General features: G+C 52.6%; 2 protein-coding genes across 4 annotated transcripts in view; one reads left to right on the top strand and one right to left on the bottom strand.

Moving 5' to 3' along the window:
* The window catches only part of OTUD3 (OTU deubiquitinase 3), a 30598-nt gene extending 25026 nt beyond the window's left edge, over window positions 1-5572 (top strand). For both annotated transcript variants that reach the window (XM_025856723.2, XM_025856722.2), the window contains one exon: window positions 473-5572. In XM_025856723.2, the coding sequence (XP_025712508.1) occupies window positions 473-649 (177 nt within the window). In that variant the 3' untranslated portion in view covers window positions 650-5572. The remainder of the gene's footprint in view (window positions 1-472) is intronic.
* Window positions 5573-11469: 5897 nt separating this feature from the next.
* LOC112811797 (group IIE secretory phospholipase A2-like) lies at window positions 11470-15241 on the bottom strand. 2 transcript variants are annotated; one of them, XM_025856147.2, is made up of 5 exons: window positions 15150-15241; window positions 14826-14866; window positions 13922-14060; window positions 13634-13740; window positions 11470-11719 (listed from the first exon to the last, which is right to left on the bottom strand). In XM_025856147.2, exons 1-5 carry the CDS (start codon window positions 15230-15232, stop codon window positions 11577-11579), a joined length of 513 nt encoding a protein of 170 aa, XP_025711932.2. In that variant the 5' UTR covers window positions 15233-15241; the 3' UTR covers window positions 11470-11576. The 2 variants fall into 2 exon arrangements, with proteins under 2 accessions (XP_025711932.2, XP_073759719.1); XM_073903618.1 differs by having other exon boundaries at window positions 14826-14907; window positions 15150-15233.
* Between the last annotated feature and the right edge of the window lie 1112 nt (window positions 15242-16353).

The raw sequence follows: 16353 nt of genomic DNA, 5'->3' as shown, positions 1-16353 counted from the left end.
CACCATTCTTTTTACTGAATTTGGAATTCATTTTAAAGACGTGCACCAAGCAGTTCTGAGCCCCAAATGCAGCATAATGTAAAAAGCCACAGGCCAAGGTAAAGATGCAGTAAGCTTCTGCGGATTTTGTTAGGATTACCTGGGGCATTAAATTATGTAGAGACAGGTGTCCTATGGCATGTTTGAGCGTTATCTCTTGCAGGACTGGGGTTAATGTTTCTTGGGTCATTGTGTATTGGATTATGAGGAGAGTGGAATTGATTTCGTTTGCTAGCTCAGCAGAGGGGATAGAAATTTAAATGTAAATTTGAGCTGTGATGGGAAAGACATCACTTCTGGTCTGTTAGGTGGGTTTTCTCTGTTCTTGCTGAGAAGCAGTCTGTGCCCCCGGATCCGTTGGCCCCGAGTCCCCCTTCGGCAGGCGGCCTGAGTCTGCCGCGCGGGCAACTCACCCAGCGGCCTTCTCTTTCAGGTCACCAACAAACAGAGGCGGGAGCAGCAGCGACTGGAGAAGAAGAAGCGACAGGAGGAGAGGCACCGTCACAAAGCCCTGGAGAGCAGGAGTGGCCATAGGGACAGCAACCGAGGTGAAGCAGATGCGAACGCGCAGGTCACCTTGGTGAAGACCTTTGCCACTCTCAACATCTGACTCTCTGGCCTTCTGGGAGCTGCGAGAAGCGAATGGAAAATGGAGTGCTGTGTAGCAGGCTCTCCAGCGAGGCTATCCTCTCACAAAATGACACGCAACCCACAAAACTCACACACAAGCTCACACACTGAGTTCGTCTCCTTCAAGTTGCCTCTGTTTTGCTCAAACTTTTGTTAGTGATGTGTTTTATTTTATGAAAGTTCAGTGAAGCCATTCATGTTCTGTAATTAAAATATCGAGTTCTAGGGTTGGATAGTTAGTTCAGGCAAAACCTTTTAAGTGTGGTTTTATTCGCCTTGAAAAATCAGAGTTCAGTGACCCTGGGATTTTTCCTGAACATTTGGGGTGAGTTTTACCATAATTGTTCATGAAGTAGTTTAGATTAGTTGCTAGAAATTCAGAATGACAAGTTTCCTTTGTTTCTCTTTCATTTTCAAGCAGATATTCACATACAGGATAGTTTATAAACAGTCTTCAACTCAGGAACATGTTTAGATTTAATTTTCTACTAATCCAAGTTAATCAGAAATCAATTCAGGAAGTATTTTTCCCAAAGTAATAGCATATGAGGGTTGTGGCCTATTGTCAGGGTGGAAATTCAACAGCTACGTTTTTCTCCTTCCTGATTCTGATGCTATTTCAGATGGGATGCAGGTGCTGAGAGTTTGCTTGAGCTCAAGTCATATAATACACCTGACTGTTAATTATGCCTGGACTTTGCTGGAAAAGTGGTAGTGTTGTTGAGGTTTTGGTACTTGTTTCTTAACACGGAGAAGGTGGCATGTTACCGCTTATGTTGCAATTCTGGGCTTCTGATCGTGTGGAGAGCAGAACCCATAGTTATACAGGGAGAAATGAAGAGATTCCTGAGTCTTTGTCTAGGGAGAGTCTAAAAGAGTTACTTGATTTTGTAGGGGCCTGGAAGGGTCTGGAAGAATAAGGCTTTTCAGGTTCACATTTTAAGTAATTAACTGTATTTTCTTCCTTGCTGTTCTAGACTAAGATGCCTTCAGAGAAGTAGTTTGACCTGTTGCTCAGTTTTCTTAGTGTCGTGAAAATGGAATCCCATAAAATGCTGCATTTCTTTCTTTCTGTTCCAGCCCTTTCTGGGATCTTGATGTTGGAAAAATTCTTCCACACTCTAGCACTTGTCAGTGACTTAGGTTAGACCAACAGGGCCAAAAGCCATGGAATGACTCCACAGTTCTGACATGGATTTGGGAGGTGGAGAGAGGTCATTCTTAAGACTGGTAGGTGGGTGTGAACTTTCAGCCTGGAACCATGTATGAAGTGGACAGTCGTGGACAGCCTTGGCCTTCTGGGGACCCAGGATTTGGACAAATAAATTCTGAATGAAAAGGTAAATTAGTTACTTCTCCACCTCAGACTTCAAAATTATAACCGTTCCAAGGAGAAAGGAAAACCATAAAAATGTTTTGACTGAATGGATGTACCATTGTCTGGGCCGGCCCTGGATTCATTGAATTCCTTTTATCAGCAGACGATTTGTTTTCTCCAGTTTTAATGATGTGTTCTAATTTTTTGTTCGTTGACTTCAGTGACTTTTTATAGTTGAAGCATCTGTAGTTTCTTGGAACTGCTCTCAGGCTATTGTGGTTTAGGCTTCTTCCTGGTGCGGTGCTTTGTAATAGTAGCAGATTGGGAAAGTGCAGAGCATGTTTTCTTTGCACATTGTGGAGTCCTGAGTCTGAGGCTCTAGTACTCAGTCCCTACAGGTGCAGGGTCTCTGTTGCCTTAGTTTCCAAGGGAGTGAGATCCAGTGCTTAAGGATCAATCATTCTCTTGGCTTTTGACTCTGGACACTTTCCTGACTGTGGCTGATCTTTTCTGAGTGAACACTCTTGTCTGTCTGGTAGGGCGAGAGGGCCAGAGACCAGATCCTCTCAAGAAGGTCAAGATTGTGTATCAGAAACTCAGCAGAATTAGGAGTCTGAAATAGCATAAGGGATACCCCTTGTCAGGAGCAATAGAATTGCTTTATTTACCTGGTTAATGAAGGTGGCCTTGGGCCCTGTTGGGGTTTTAGAAGTTTTAACTAGAAGCTGCTAAAAAATATTGGGCACACTTACTAACAAATTACCAAATTCTGATAGTAGACTTCAGCATTTCTGGGGTAAAATAACAGTGGTTTTAAAAAGTAATCCAGCGTCAGTAATTTTCTCATATTACCATTTCATAGTTTTCCAGTTAAAATTGGTCTGCATTTAATACATTAATTATTAGGAATGGGGTAGATGTACCCAACTTTAGTGATCTCTTCTTGCTAAGCGTGTGACTTTAGACTTCACTGCCTCAGTCTCACTGAAGTATGAGGTAGATGGGATCCATATACTTGGTTGCCTTGTGGGCATTTGAAAATTACTTTATTGGCAGCCAGCATGGAGGTCCAGTGAGTTTGGCCCTGGGATGACTGTTGTCAGTGACTCTTGTCCCCAGTACAGTGACTCACGTGCATTCCATGTTGGGAGGTGCGTCTTGCTTGGCCTCTGTGCTGTGTCTTGGCCGTTAGAGGTTTATGTCATGTGGGATTGTCTCGGTAGCTTGTAGTGAGGTCAGGAGAAAGGGGGTGGGGCAGTGGTCTGTAGCTGCTTATTAGTCTTATGAACTGTATATAAGGTTTTATGGATTTTAAAACAAGTTTTTTTAAAGGTCAAAATAAATAAAATTTTAGTGGCCACCGCTTTGTACTAGAGAGGTAGCTGTATTGAAACAACCTAGAACCACACCTTCTAAATAACATAGTTGCCATCAGGAGATATTAGGGAGATAGAATGCATATGTATATTTAATTTTTCAGTGGTGTGCACATATGCTTTTTGGAGCAGAGCCTGGTTGAGGGATGGTGGCAGAAAGAAAGATCTTGAATATCAGCTGAGGTTGCTGTCTGTAGTTTCTTTTATAAGCTCTGAAAACACTTCCAAACCCATCTTGATCCCCAGGGCTTGCGAAGTGGGGTCTCCCTTGTGGGGTGGCTTGAGTGGGCGTCACAGGAACCTTCGAGGAGGTCATCGGTAGCGCCCTGCCTCATCTCCCTGGGGTTTACAATGTGAAATGACGCAGCCCTGGGGGAGGAGGGCCGTGTGACGTCGGGGAGAGCTGCTCACGTGTTAGGTAGGTAGGCATCCGATGGACTTCGGCACTGAACTGTCCTCGTGGTGAGTCCCTGTCGTCAATGTGCAATTTCTCTCATTCTGAGAAACTTTAGACTGCCTGGGTTTTACTGGGTCAACATAGAATGCCGTCAGTTTACCTCTGTGAAATGGTCAGCTCGAATGTGCAGTCGGTTACTGGAAACTGGGATTTCTAGTCCACACTGACTGACGGTCTCCCTGAGTAAAGGGATGAAAATGGAGCACTTGGTCTCCGTGGGTCACATCTGGGGCCCTCTCTGACTCCCATTTCAGGCAGACACGTGGCTCTTCACCTTTTTACCTTTTTACCTCAAGGCTCTGTCTGTCTGTAGCAAACGTCTAGATTCAGAGTCTGCTGCTGTTTTTCCGTTTGGTCATTTTCACTCTTCACCATTCGTTCACCTCTGCTTTCAGAACAGGCGTTGCTAAAACTCTGGGGCCTTCCGACAGTTGTTCTGAGGTGATTTAGTAATGGCACTTTTTTACAAGATGTGTTTTCCTGACTCTAAAGCAGATTGTGTTTTTCCACTGACGTTGAAGCGAAGATCTTCTAGATGGCATGTTTAGGGAAATCTTCTGCCGTCACGTATTAGAGGGGGAATGGGTAACTGGTGTGACGTGGAGATGGTGACCCCCCAGTCCCAAAGTGCTTGCATGGCATGGGGCCTGCCTGCACCCCGCGGCCCGGTCCCCGGGGGGGAAGCTGGGCCTGCAGGCGGCCTCGCCCTGCTCGGGCCCCAGGTGATGCTCCCGGTGACCTCAGGCTCTTAGCCATGTCTTCTAAGCTTACTGATCTCTCTCTCTCCTAGAGGTGCTTTGTAGCTCGGTTAAAATGGTTAGCATTGTTGCGAAGTTACTGGAGAAGGGGCTGCGGTCATGACGAATGTTTCTGTAGAGCTCGAACTTCTGTGCGGTGGCTCTGTTTCCAGCAGGGCAGCCCCGTGCTCCAGAACGGCTGCCGCTTCCTGCGCCGGTCGTCAGGTGGGCGACAATCCCCAAGCATCTGAGGGCTGCCCCTGCCTCTGTGCATGTCAGCAGCCAGCAGGTCACCGTGCCAGCCGTCGGGGACAATCACTAGAGCTCAGTCAGAAACCACAGCCTGTGGTTTGGGGCCCCCGGCAGGTCCCTGGACCAAAACTTGAAGAACTGGTGTGGGGGTGCCCACGTCTTCCCACCCTCATTGTTCATTTTCCATGGCGGGAAGGGCCCTCGGCCTCCCTGGCCACCCTTCCAGCAAGCTCCAGAGACACCGAGCTCAGTGAGAAGGAAGGAAGGAGCCGGGAGTTAGACTTGAGCCCTGCCTGTTCTCGCTGACACAGATGTGCTGGTGGGCGTGAACCCCTTGGGGAGGAGGGCAGGTGTGTCTTTGGGGAGCACAGGCCTTCGCAGGCTCAGGAACCTTCTTTTTTCTAATTGCACTATACTTGTTCTAGCTTCAGTCTGGAGATATTTAAGACCTCCATGGGGTCACGATCCATAGACTTAGCAAGTCTTGCCTTATCTCTGGAGCTCAACGGGGAGAAATGTGACCATTGTCTGGTGTCCATAGTTCATTTCCTCTCGGTGGTTTCTTTTCACAGATTGTGTTCATCTGAACCATTTTATTTTTTATTTACCAAAGTACTGTACTTGGCTACTTGCAGTGTTTTCAAAACCAAATGTTTCTTTTTTGTGTGTGTTTTTAATCTTCCATACTTGGTGCAATAGAAGCTGCAAAGATGTGCCACTTTATCTATGAAATGGAGTTTTGTATACCAATAAATTCTAGTTTAAAGACAAAGAATGCTTCACGTTGTTTTTGCCACTGTGACCACCATTCGAGTGCATGAGACCGAGAGAGCATGCCAGCAAGTGGCCTTTTTAGGGGTCTTTCCGTGGAAGGCAGGAGGCTACAGTCATCTGCAGTCTCACTGGGCTTGAAGTTGCTGATGAGCTTCGGTATGGCTGAGCACCACCACCGCGCTTGCTGGCAGAGCCGCCCTTAAGGACGGGACGCTGAAGGTTCTGCTGATAACCTAGGAACATCTCTGAGAATTTGGAGTTGTCTAAATATGGAGCAGCTGTCTGTTGGCTGCCACCTGGGGGTTTCTCCAGAACTCTGAGGGTCGGTTTGACCCCATTCTAGGAGGAGGTTCAGCCCTCCAGATACAAGTGGACAGCTGTGACCAGAGTGCAAACAAACACCTGGAGAGGTCCTCAGAAGGGGACAGGGCAGGGAGAAGGGCAGCCACAGAAAACCAGTAGGTAGGGAAGTCCTCAGCACTCACAGGCCCCAGCCCACATGAGGGCTCTGGCCAGTCCTGAGGTCAAGGCCGGTGTGGTCTCCCCGGGCCTTGCCACGTCCTTGGGATTTTGGCCTTGAGACTCCCACTCTCTCCTGTTCTAATTTTGTACTCACCAAGCAGCCTTTCGATTGGCTCCATAGTACCTTGCTACCAGAAGGTATCCAGGACCACCCTGCATGAAAGAAAATGTGTCTACTGGCAAGGACGTTTCCGCTCGGTCACTATTCTCCTCGTGCGGTTTTCACCTCAGTCCATGACTGAGAGACCTCTGGGTGCACATTCCTGAGCCCGCGAGGCCTGGGGTCTGGACCCTGCCAACCCAACTGAGAATCTTTCTGAAAGATCCTACTAGAATCAAAATGATGTCCCAATTCAGGTGCTCCCTCAGCTGGAAACCTTCCCTGGCCTCCATTCCATCCTCCCGTGATTCACTGGGACCAGGGTGCCACCTGCTAGCTTGGGCGGGAGTCAAGGGGCTTCCTGCCAGGGCCCAGGTGACCGGTGAGGTCCTGTCTGTGAGGCGGGCTGAGCCTGTGAGGACGGAGTAGTGTTCTCAGGCCAAGTAGGGAATGATCAGAGTACACTAAGTTCGCTATTTACATTTTCCTCCAGGCTGACCCGGGGTGAATGACAATAGGATGCCAAAGATTGAAATAGCACAGGGGGGAAGTGGCTGATCTGTGTCCCTTTTTGATAACTTCATGCATGGTTGCCTAGGAGAAAGCTGGGTTGGAAACCAGGTTTAAAGTTTGCCATTTAGCAGACACCCCACGAGCCCTTACCCGCCCTGCCCAGGGCACGGAAGGTGTTATGTGTGCCTTGAGATACAATAAAAACTTGTCACAGGATGCCCTGCGCCAGTGTGGGTTTTGGGTGGGCTGCTGGACAACGTGGGCACTCAGATCCTAGGGATTCAGCGATTGAGAACTTGTTTGGTTGTAAATGATCAAGATTTAGAACTTGTCTGTTGGTAAGGGGCCGAGACCAATCCTGTCACTTCATAGGTTCTTGGCTCGGCAGAAGGAAAACTTTCCCACCCTGGAGAAACTTGTCTGAACCTCCCTATGGCAGAGGGACTTAGGTACCTCAAGGTACTCCGTTTTTATTCAATTTGTCCCCCCATCCAAGCATCCAAGAGTCCATCCCCCATTTGCTGAACCTGTGTGGTCCAGCGGTTCTTATTTTTGGGCATAGAATCAGACATGGACCCCTGTCCTCCAAGTTTCCAGGAGTGAAAGAGAACACACACACGATGTAAAAAGAGGTACTACGCTAGGAGGGCCGTGAACTCGGAGGGAAATCAAGGAAGGCTTGGTGGAGGAAGCGACATTTGGCCTGGGCTGAAACGGGAGAGAGGGAGACCCCAGAGGGGGGTGTCCCATGTGCCGAGGACAGAGTTTATTAAGGATATACAGTTTGGGGAAAGACTGGTCACTTTTTTTTTTTTTTAAGATTTTATTTATTTGAGATAGAGCGAGAGGGAGAGGGAGGAGAGAATGAGCAGGGGAAGGGAAGGAGCAGAGGCAGAGGGAGAAGCACACTCCCCTCTGATCAGAGAGCTCAGTGTGGGACTCGATTCTGAGATTCCGGGATCGTGACCTGAGCCGAAGGCAGACACTTAACTGAGCCACCCAGGCGCCCAGACCGGGCATTTCTTCAAACATATCCTGTGGCTTTTGCTACCGAAAGACCAATGCCATGCCGAACGAATCCCTGAGATGAGGCGGACTTCGCCTATCCTGACTGCTGGGCAGTGTCAGGAGTTGACCCCTGGGTGCATCTTGACTTTGGAGCTCCTCATGGGTTGCAGCCCTACAGGAACGGAGCTGCGCATGCTCTCTCCGGTCAGGTGTGCTGCATTTCCTCCGTGGGACCTCCGTTCCGGGCACTGACAGTGAATGATTTTCAAACGTGTCCGCTTAAGATCAATGAGCACTCAGAGTAGTGAGCTCAGGCGCTCTTCGAATAAATGAATGTAGGATTTATCCTATGCATGATGCCACTTCCCTAAAATAATTCCGATTATCCTGTGTCCGTGGATTCAACCGAGCAGATATTTATCTGGCGTGTACTGTGATGGGTGCCGTAGGGGAGGCAAAAATACATAGAGCGGCCTGGCCGAGATGGAGTTTCCAAAATGCTCCAGACACTCTGAACGCGTTGTCTCACTTGAAACCTTTCAACCACCCTGTGAGGCTGGGGATTCTATCCCCATTTTACATACAAGGGAATACATAACTGGCCCAAGATCACAGATTGACGGCAGGATTTGAATCTATGGCAGTAGGAACCCCAAACAAGGACCCCAATGACGGGGCGTAAGTGGACTGGGAAAGGTATAAACACATTGCCTGGTGGTTCAGAGGACGGTGAAACCTCCAGCTGGAAAAGCATCATGGAAAAGGTGGCATTTGAAATGCGCCTCCAGTGCGCGGATTTTCACATTTGAACAGGGAAGCTTCCAGGCTGAAGGCAGCTCTGGACAGAGGTGTGAAGGCTGGAAGGCAGCGGGCGGGGGCAGGTTCTGGGTCCGGTGGTGGTGGTGGGGGTGGGGGTGGGGGGAGTATAAAGAAATATATATGGCAGGATCACCGAGGCTGGAAAAGCAGATGACGCCAAGCTTGAATGCCAGGGGTTGGTGGCCAATGGGAGCTACTGATGGTTCAGGGGCAGAGGAGGGAGCGACGTGATGGAAATCAAACTGGGGGAAGATGAAGCCGGCCTCGGTGGTCAGGATGGTGATTGGCTGGAAGAGGGAGGTCCTGATGGTCTAGTCTTGCTCTGGGAAAGCATTAGTATAGAATAACGTGTCCGTCTGCCGGTTGGCCACACCTGATGTGTCTCTATCTTTGGCATCATTCAGCTAGGGACCCCAGACGGAGGTCTGTGAAATCCTAATCGGAAACTCCAATGCGCTTTGATTTCTAATCACTTACTCAGCAAGTTACTTGATCAAACATTTCATTAGTAGCTTTTGTTAGGGGTTAAGGGGGAACAAAGCAAATCAATTCAAATCGTGCCTTCAAAATTGGAGAGGCAATCTATAAGCATTCAGGTAATGGAGTCCCTCCCCCAGCCTTGAGGTAGCCCCCAGGCCTCATGCATCCCTTCATTCAGTGAATTAATAAACAGAAAGCACTTAGAACAGTGCCTGCTAAATGCCAAGACTTGATAAAGTGTCAGCTATCATTATGGTTGTCGTTCATTCACAGAACCTGAACGCTTACTAGGTGCTAGGCATTGTTCTGTACTTTCACAAACGCTAACTGATTGACACCTTGCCACAACCAGCCTGCCCGGGAAGCATCCTTGTTCCATTTGGCCCCATGTTAGGGCTTTTGGGATTTTAATGGGCACGCAAATCACCCAGGCGGTGGGAAGGGTGTGTGTGTGGGGGGTGGTTCTTGTTGACCTACAGGTTCTGCCTCCGTGAGCCTGGGGTCAGGTCCGAGATCTGCATCTCTAACAAGTTCCCCGAGGATGCAGCTGCTAGTTTCCATGGGCTACATGGAGCAGCGGGTCTGGAACAGAAGCCACTGTTGCTAACTGGCTGAGCAGGGAGGTCTTGACCTGGAAACTGTGACCTCAAGTTCAGGGATTTTTCAGCTCTTTCCGCAAGTCTGCTGCTGACAATCAAGTGTGAGTCCCCCAGACATGTACACGGAATTCAGACCCGTTGATTCATTCACTGAACATTTATTGATCACTGGGAAAACAGGCTGCACCAGGTTTATTTCGTTAAGTTCCAGTTTCCACTCTGCTGGATGCCACACACCTGTCGGGTGAGCAGGTGCCCGTCCCGTTGCTGCCTTACATCCATCGCTCCCAGAGCATAAGCTCTCTCCATCTCCCCAAGCCTGTTCCCTCTTCCTGTGCGACTCACTTATGCAGCGGTATCTATCACTCTAAGATGTTTGTAAGGGCTCTGTGGTTATTTCTCAGCATATTTATTATTGGCAATGCCAAGGGACTGATTTCACTAGCCTGGAAGCTACTTTGCTCCCTGTTGAAGGGAAATCCACGTACAAGCTGAATTTAGGTTTCCTCCTCGTAGCCTAAACCAAGTGGACACCAGAGGGCGCCTCAGGACCACTCTTCCCAACAAATGCGCTTGCTCGGTTCCCCAATCCCCGTGTTGCCCTAAGACTCTTTACCAAGCATCAGCACCATTCACAGCGGCAAGGGGGGCTCACCTGCTCCCTACTTTGTTTTTGCTAACATAGAACTTCTTCACCTTTCAAAGTTTATGATCATCCCTTTGATTTCTTCTCAGCTCTTTCTTGCCCTCAAAGTCCCAAAAGTTGCACACACGCCATGAAAAGGACAAAGGGCGTGAACATTTATTGCGTGTCTGCTATGAGCTTTGTCCCCTCCATGTAGTACCTTGCCCCATGCTTGTCTCATTGAATGGGCTCATTCCCATCAGGGCAGGTTTTATCCGCATACTGTACATAGAGAGTGGAGATAATTCTGTCCATAGTTAGGAGTAGAATCTGCTGAAGTACATTGCTTCCAGGATAGGCTGTATCCCACTTGGGAGGAATCCTTCGGTGCTTTAAATTCTTCGTGGCTCCAGAGTTAGATACTGGAGGCTGACATCTTTCCTCTTCCCCTCCCCGTATCAGGAGCCTGACCCGGCTTGGGCACACTCGCAGTGGCCCTTCTCTGGGCATTCTGGGCTGTCCAAGATGACAGCCATACATGGCCACACGGAGTGTCACTGGTTGATACCAATTCGTGAAGAAACACAGGCACACTGGCTGGGAGTGAGGACATCCTTGCAGGTAGAACTTCCCCTCTCTGACCCCTGGCCGCCTCTCTGTCAAAGGAGGGGTTTGGATAGAATGATTCTAGAGCTTCTTTTCACACTTAGCCAGTCTGCTAATGGGGATGGATTTGAGGCCCGATGACATGGTGGGGACAATATTTTTAGGTTGGTATTTTTCATGCTTCTCACATGACACCATATGGCCAGATATATTCCTTCTGGAGATCGCCATTATTGTCTTGCATAAGATTGTAGAATGTTAGAAAAAGAGAATCACGAAAACTCACTCTAAGGGGAGATGGAGAGGACAGAATGTTAGGATCACCCGCAGGGGTCACCGTGTCACATCGGCTCCTGACGGGTCCCCAGTGCTTAGCACGTTGCTGGCACATGGTAGAGACTCAAAAAAAAAAAAAAAAGTGAATGAATAAAACTGCAGACTCATGAAATCCTATAATGATAGAATCTGAGGATCAGAAAATATTAGAATTATGGGACAACACTTCTTCAGAAGAGGGAACGGAGATCTCAGGGCTGGGTTATAGAATCTTCTGGGTGCTAAAGAGTCCCTTGGCTCTTCCTAGGGGGACCAGTGATGGGTCCAGGCCACAGTCTGGGAGCTCTCAGGGAGGGATGGGTGTGCGGGAAAGGAATTTTCTGGGGGGAGGGCCTTTGGTGTCAGTGCTGCCCAGGCCTGGGGCCGCGGGAGGCGGGGTCCGGCCCTAGCAGGGCGGCGTGGGGCCACTGCACAGCTTCTTGGGGTAACGGACGAAGTTGCGGTTGTAGGTGCCCAAGTTGCGGCGGAAGCAGAGGGCGGCTGTCCGGTCACACTCGCAGGTCTGACGCTGGCAGGCGGTTCTGCCGGCTGATGGGACAAGGTGAGTCAGGGACCCAGTGGCTCGGGCTTCCCGCTCTCTGGGGTCCACGTTCTCTGTCCCATTCTGCTGGAAGCCCACAGCTGCGGGGACGTTTCGGGTGTGGGTGAGAGATGGGGGGCCTGGGGGCTGCTCAGGACGCTGGGAAGCTGGGGGAAGTCTGTTCTGGCTGTTCTTCCTTCCTCTCCCAAGCTCACGCAACGCCCCCCACCCCCTACCCCAGGCCCTCTGGCCGGCCCGGAGACCACGTGGTTCTCTAATGCACCTGCTCCAGCCCCGGGATGGATTTCTAGACAACCCCTTCCCCACGGGAGGCATGGATGGTGGTGGAGTGGGGCCAGCAAGCTGACAGGGGAGCAAGAATGACACCGACTCAGTCCCAGGTGGCCCGTGGGCCCCGGAGAAGCCTGGGCCCAGACTGGAGCCCGCTGGGACGGAGGCTGGGGGCCTGCTCGGGCCCTGGGCCTGTCTCCATCCGAGGGGACAGAGCCCGTTTTCCTGGCATTTATCTTGGGGCCGCTCTCTATGTGTGTGCTTACACCCGGCCTGGGGTCAGAGCTGGCTTTGGCTCTGCAGGCACTGGGGCCCCAGAGCCTCCCCTTCTCCCCACCCCCTCTGTCTGCCCTCAGTGGCCCTGGCTTCTCTCTGTCCCCAAGAACACATGTCACAGAAATGTCCAGGGATCCTCATTTGCCCTCAAAGGTCAGCCTCCACTTCCCACTGTGGGTTCTGCCCGCAGCTGCTATTCCAGCAAAACTCAGGGGTTTATCAGCCACATTTGTTCTTTTGGGTGGTTCTTGCTGGGAGCTGGATTAAGCTGGGGAGTGAGTGTGATTGGCTCCCTTTTATAGAGGAAGAAACAGAGGCTTTTGAGAGGTTACATCTCTTGCCCAAATTCAGCCAGTGAGGAGAAGGTGAAGCCCTGAGCCTCTGACCCCGTTCTCCTGACACCTCTCCTCAATCATCCCCCTCGGTGCCACCCGGACAGGTGCCATCCCCTCAGGGCCATCCCTTGCATAAACCTCCACAGATGGGGAGTTCACTACCTGTCAAAGCTGCCTTACGGAGTAGATAGATAGCTGCAGGGGCAAGAGACTGAGCTAAATTTGCCTTTGGTGGCTCCGCCCCCTCCCCCAGGACAGATCTTCGTGATCTGAGCTGTCTTCTTGGACCCTCCTGGGTTCTCCTGCCATCCCCTCACTCGGCACTGCCCTCCCTCCAGGCTGCGCCTGGCTTTGGAGCTGGGAGGCCTGGTGCTCTGATCTGGGCCCCCTCCACGGGGCCCGTCTGCATGGAGCCCTCCACACTGTCACTTGGTCCAGGCTGCTTCCCTGGGGCTGGGGACGAGGAAAACTAATTGGTCCAAGTGGGCATTGGATCTGGGAAAGCTGAGCAAGTAGGTCCAGCCTGACAGCCTCCCTGGGGAGAGTCAGCCTTTGGCAATGGGGTCTGCTGTCCCAAATCATAGCTCCAGCTCTGTCTGGGACTGTGCCCTCGAGGCTCTGTCCTGGGGACCTTGCTCCGGACCTTGCTGCCCAGGCCCTGGAGAGGGCATGTGGGTACAGCCCCTCTGGGCCTGGCTCAGCTCTGCCCCCTTTGCGCCTCCTTCCCAGAGGCTGGAGCTGGCTGGGCCTCTGGTGGGGCGAAGCACCTGCGGCCAGGGCAGGAGCCCACAGGTCCCGGGATCTTTAGACTGGGGGCCAGGCGAGCATCCGGGTGGATGGCCAGTCCTCTCTACAGTGCCGTGACGATGGAAGACCCACCTCGCCCTTCTCTCTAGCCCAGGGTCCGGCCTTGATGAGGAACCAGGGGCCGCCATCAGGAGGGGGGGGTCCTGTCTGAAGCTGCCCCCCGCCCCCCGGACCCGCCCCAGTATCTGGGGCGCTCCAGAGCTGTTCATTTACCACAGAAGACGTTGTGCCTGCTGGCAGAGAAGAGATACCTCTCCAGTTTGGGTTCACAGCCCAGCTTCTCCAGGCGCCCATAGCAGCAGTCGTGGGCATGGCAGCACCTGGAAGGGTCACGGGCAACCTGGAGGGGCCTGTGAGCCAGGCTGGGCTGGACCAGGGGCTGCCGGGGGGCGGCGGAGGGGCAGGGCTCAAAGGGGCTCAGAGGAGAGGTCAGCCTCCACCTGCCAGGTGTCCCGGCTCCTCCCGGCCCCCGGGAGCTCCCGCTGCGGGCCGTCCGCTCACCAGTCGGTCTGGTCCACCGGCCAGTGGGAACCGCCGATACCACAGTGGCAGCCATAGTCATTGTACTGCAGCGCCGGCTTCCCCGTCACCCTCTCGATCATCACCCCGAACTGGACCAGGTTCCCGCCGGCCAGGGCCACTGCGGGCGGGGCGCGGGGGGCAGAGGCCAGCGGACCGGTCAGGGCCCTGCCCTCTGCGGCCGGCTTCCCTCGTGTCCCCCTCCAGTCTTGAGTCTAGACACCTGCCCGACTGTCCAGCCCGCCTCACCAAGCACCCTGCTCCCAATAACAGCGATGTGATCAGTAATAATATCCCCACGCTGTCCATCCCACCTTGATCCCTAGTGCTCACCCCGGTCGTGACACCGCACCCACTGCCCCTCCCACCCGCCTCCCTCCTCTCCAGAACACCACCCACTCACCCTCCTGCTTGCCCTCCACTGTGCCCCAAATGTCTCCCAGGGGGTCCTGATCATTTCCCCAGGCGTCAGCTCCATGCCCCCAGAGCACTCTGTCCCCACCACGTCCCATCAGATGCCACTGGATTGGCTTCATGACCACCAGGGCTTCCCCGAATGCCTGCAGATCCTGCTGATACAGCAACGGGGGGGCGGGTTGGAGCCAAAAATGGAAGGTAATGGGGAGGGGGTGGAGTGCAGGTGGCAGGAGCCTCGTGTGTGCTAGCTTGGGTCCCCACCAGCCCCTTTCCTGTGCCCTCCCAGGCCACCCGGGCTGCCGTCCCCCACCCCCACCCCGCCCTTCGTCCCTGGCCAGTGCTACCTCGGGCACAACTGGCCTTGAGATGACCCCCCACACCTTCCCTAGAGCCTGGTTCCAGGACATCCCGGGAGCTGTCGGTTCCCAGCCGGGGAGGAGGAAGAGGAAAGGTCACACAGATCACTTACCCAGGAGGCAAAGGAAGGTCAGAAGAGGGGGAGACTTCATCCTGGGGGGAGGGGGAGGTGAGCCGGGGACAGAGGAGCTGAGCTGCAGAAGGAAGTGAGCGGGGTGCCTCTGATCTCAGGGCACCTCCCCAATTAGTTAAATACTGGGTCCTTGTCCACTCCCCATCGTTAACCACCAAATGCCCAGTGATGCAACTATACCTCCAGGTCTTTGGTCAAGTTCCCAGGGGAGGGGCCAGCCTGGGGCCCATGGACTTGGTTTCCAGGCAGTTTTCAGGGAGCAACCTGTGGCTCTCTCCTTTCCCTGCTTCTCCCTTCACCTACCCTTTCCCAAAAATCATGGTGCTCGCTCCCGCTGGCTGGGCTGTGAGCCAGGGTCTGTACCAAGGGCTTTTCATTCTTGGCATCTTTTCCTCATCCCCGTTTTACTGATGCCGCAAGTGAGGCCCAGAGAAGCTGAGAAACTTCCGTCCACGTGGCCAAGTCTGTCCTGTTTCCATGGCACTAGCTACTGCAGCATGCTCTCTGCTCCCTGTCCCCCACCCCAGCCTCCATGTCACCTGGAGGGAGAGCACTGAGAGCAGCCTGGCCACGAGGCAGGACCCTGGGGACCCAGGGGGCCATTTGTCCAAGATCGAATAGGCCAGAGGCTGGGAGCTCAGCCAGCTGAGCTTAGGGATTTTTCTTCATTGTTCTTTCCTGGGCAGGCTCCTGCTTGTTTGACAAGCAGTGAAAACGCTCCCAGATGTGACTTCTGTCTCCCTAGGTCCCCAGACAGTGGTGCAGTGTGCAGCCGTAGAAATAGGCTCTGTCTGGGTCAGCTGGAAAACCCACATTTCTGGCATGGGCTGGAAACTTCCACCCTTTTGATGTTATCTTAGGGGGCGGGTTGGGAAGACGGTAACCCCTGGCCCAGCTTGTCTCCCAGCATGAGCTGCTGTCCCCATGGTAAGGTCAGAACACAGAGGCCAGGCTTCAGAGCTCGGCTAGAGGTCAGGAGGATAGAAGGGAGGGCCCAGCTCTGCTGGGGCAGGACATTGCAAAGTCCCACCGGTCATGGGCTCACAGTGGCCTGGGGGCTGGCTGCTGTCCACGCCCCTGAGTCCACGCCAGCAGAGGCGGAAGCAAGATGCCCCCCTGTCCTGGCGTGCCGCTTCCACCTGCCCTGCACCCCCTGTTCCTGGTCTGGAGCGGGGTCCACTTGACCAGCCACTTCCATCAGCACAGGACCTGCGAGCTGCCTGATCTGCAGCCTCGTGGTCCTGCTTCCACCGCTTAGGCAGGTCCTTTGCCTCTCTCGTCTCCTTAGTTTTCCTGTCTGTATTATGGGGATGGAAGGCATGCCCACCTTGCTTCCTTCCCGGGAGGATGAGGAGCTCAAAAGCAGCCAGGTGGTTGGCCCCCTCTGAGTATTTACTATGCACCAGGATGGTGCCAAAAGCCCTTTTCAGGCAAGATCTCAAGGAGCCTTCCAACAGCCCCATGACGCCACCGCTCTGATCATCCCCACTTTACCGAGCGGCAAACT

This window comes from Callorhinus ursinus, unplaced genomic scaffold (genome assembly GCF_003265705.2).
Source record: "Callorhinus ursinus isolate GAN/ISIS: 27379988/994484 unplaced genomic scaffold, GSC_fseal_2.0 scaffold18, whole genome shotgun sequence".
NCBI lineage: Eukaryota > Metazoa > Chordata > Mammalia > Carnivora > Otariidae > Callorhinus > Callorhinus ursinus.
The sequence above is the reverse complement of the archived record's forward strand: the minus strand, read 5'-3'. Positions and strand labels throughout refer to the sequence as shown.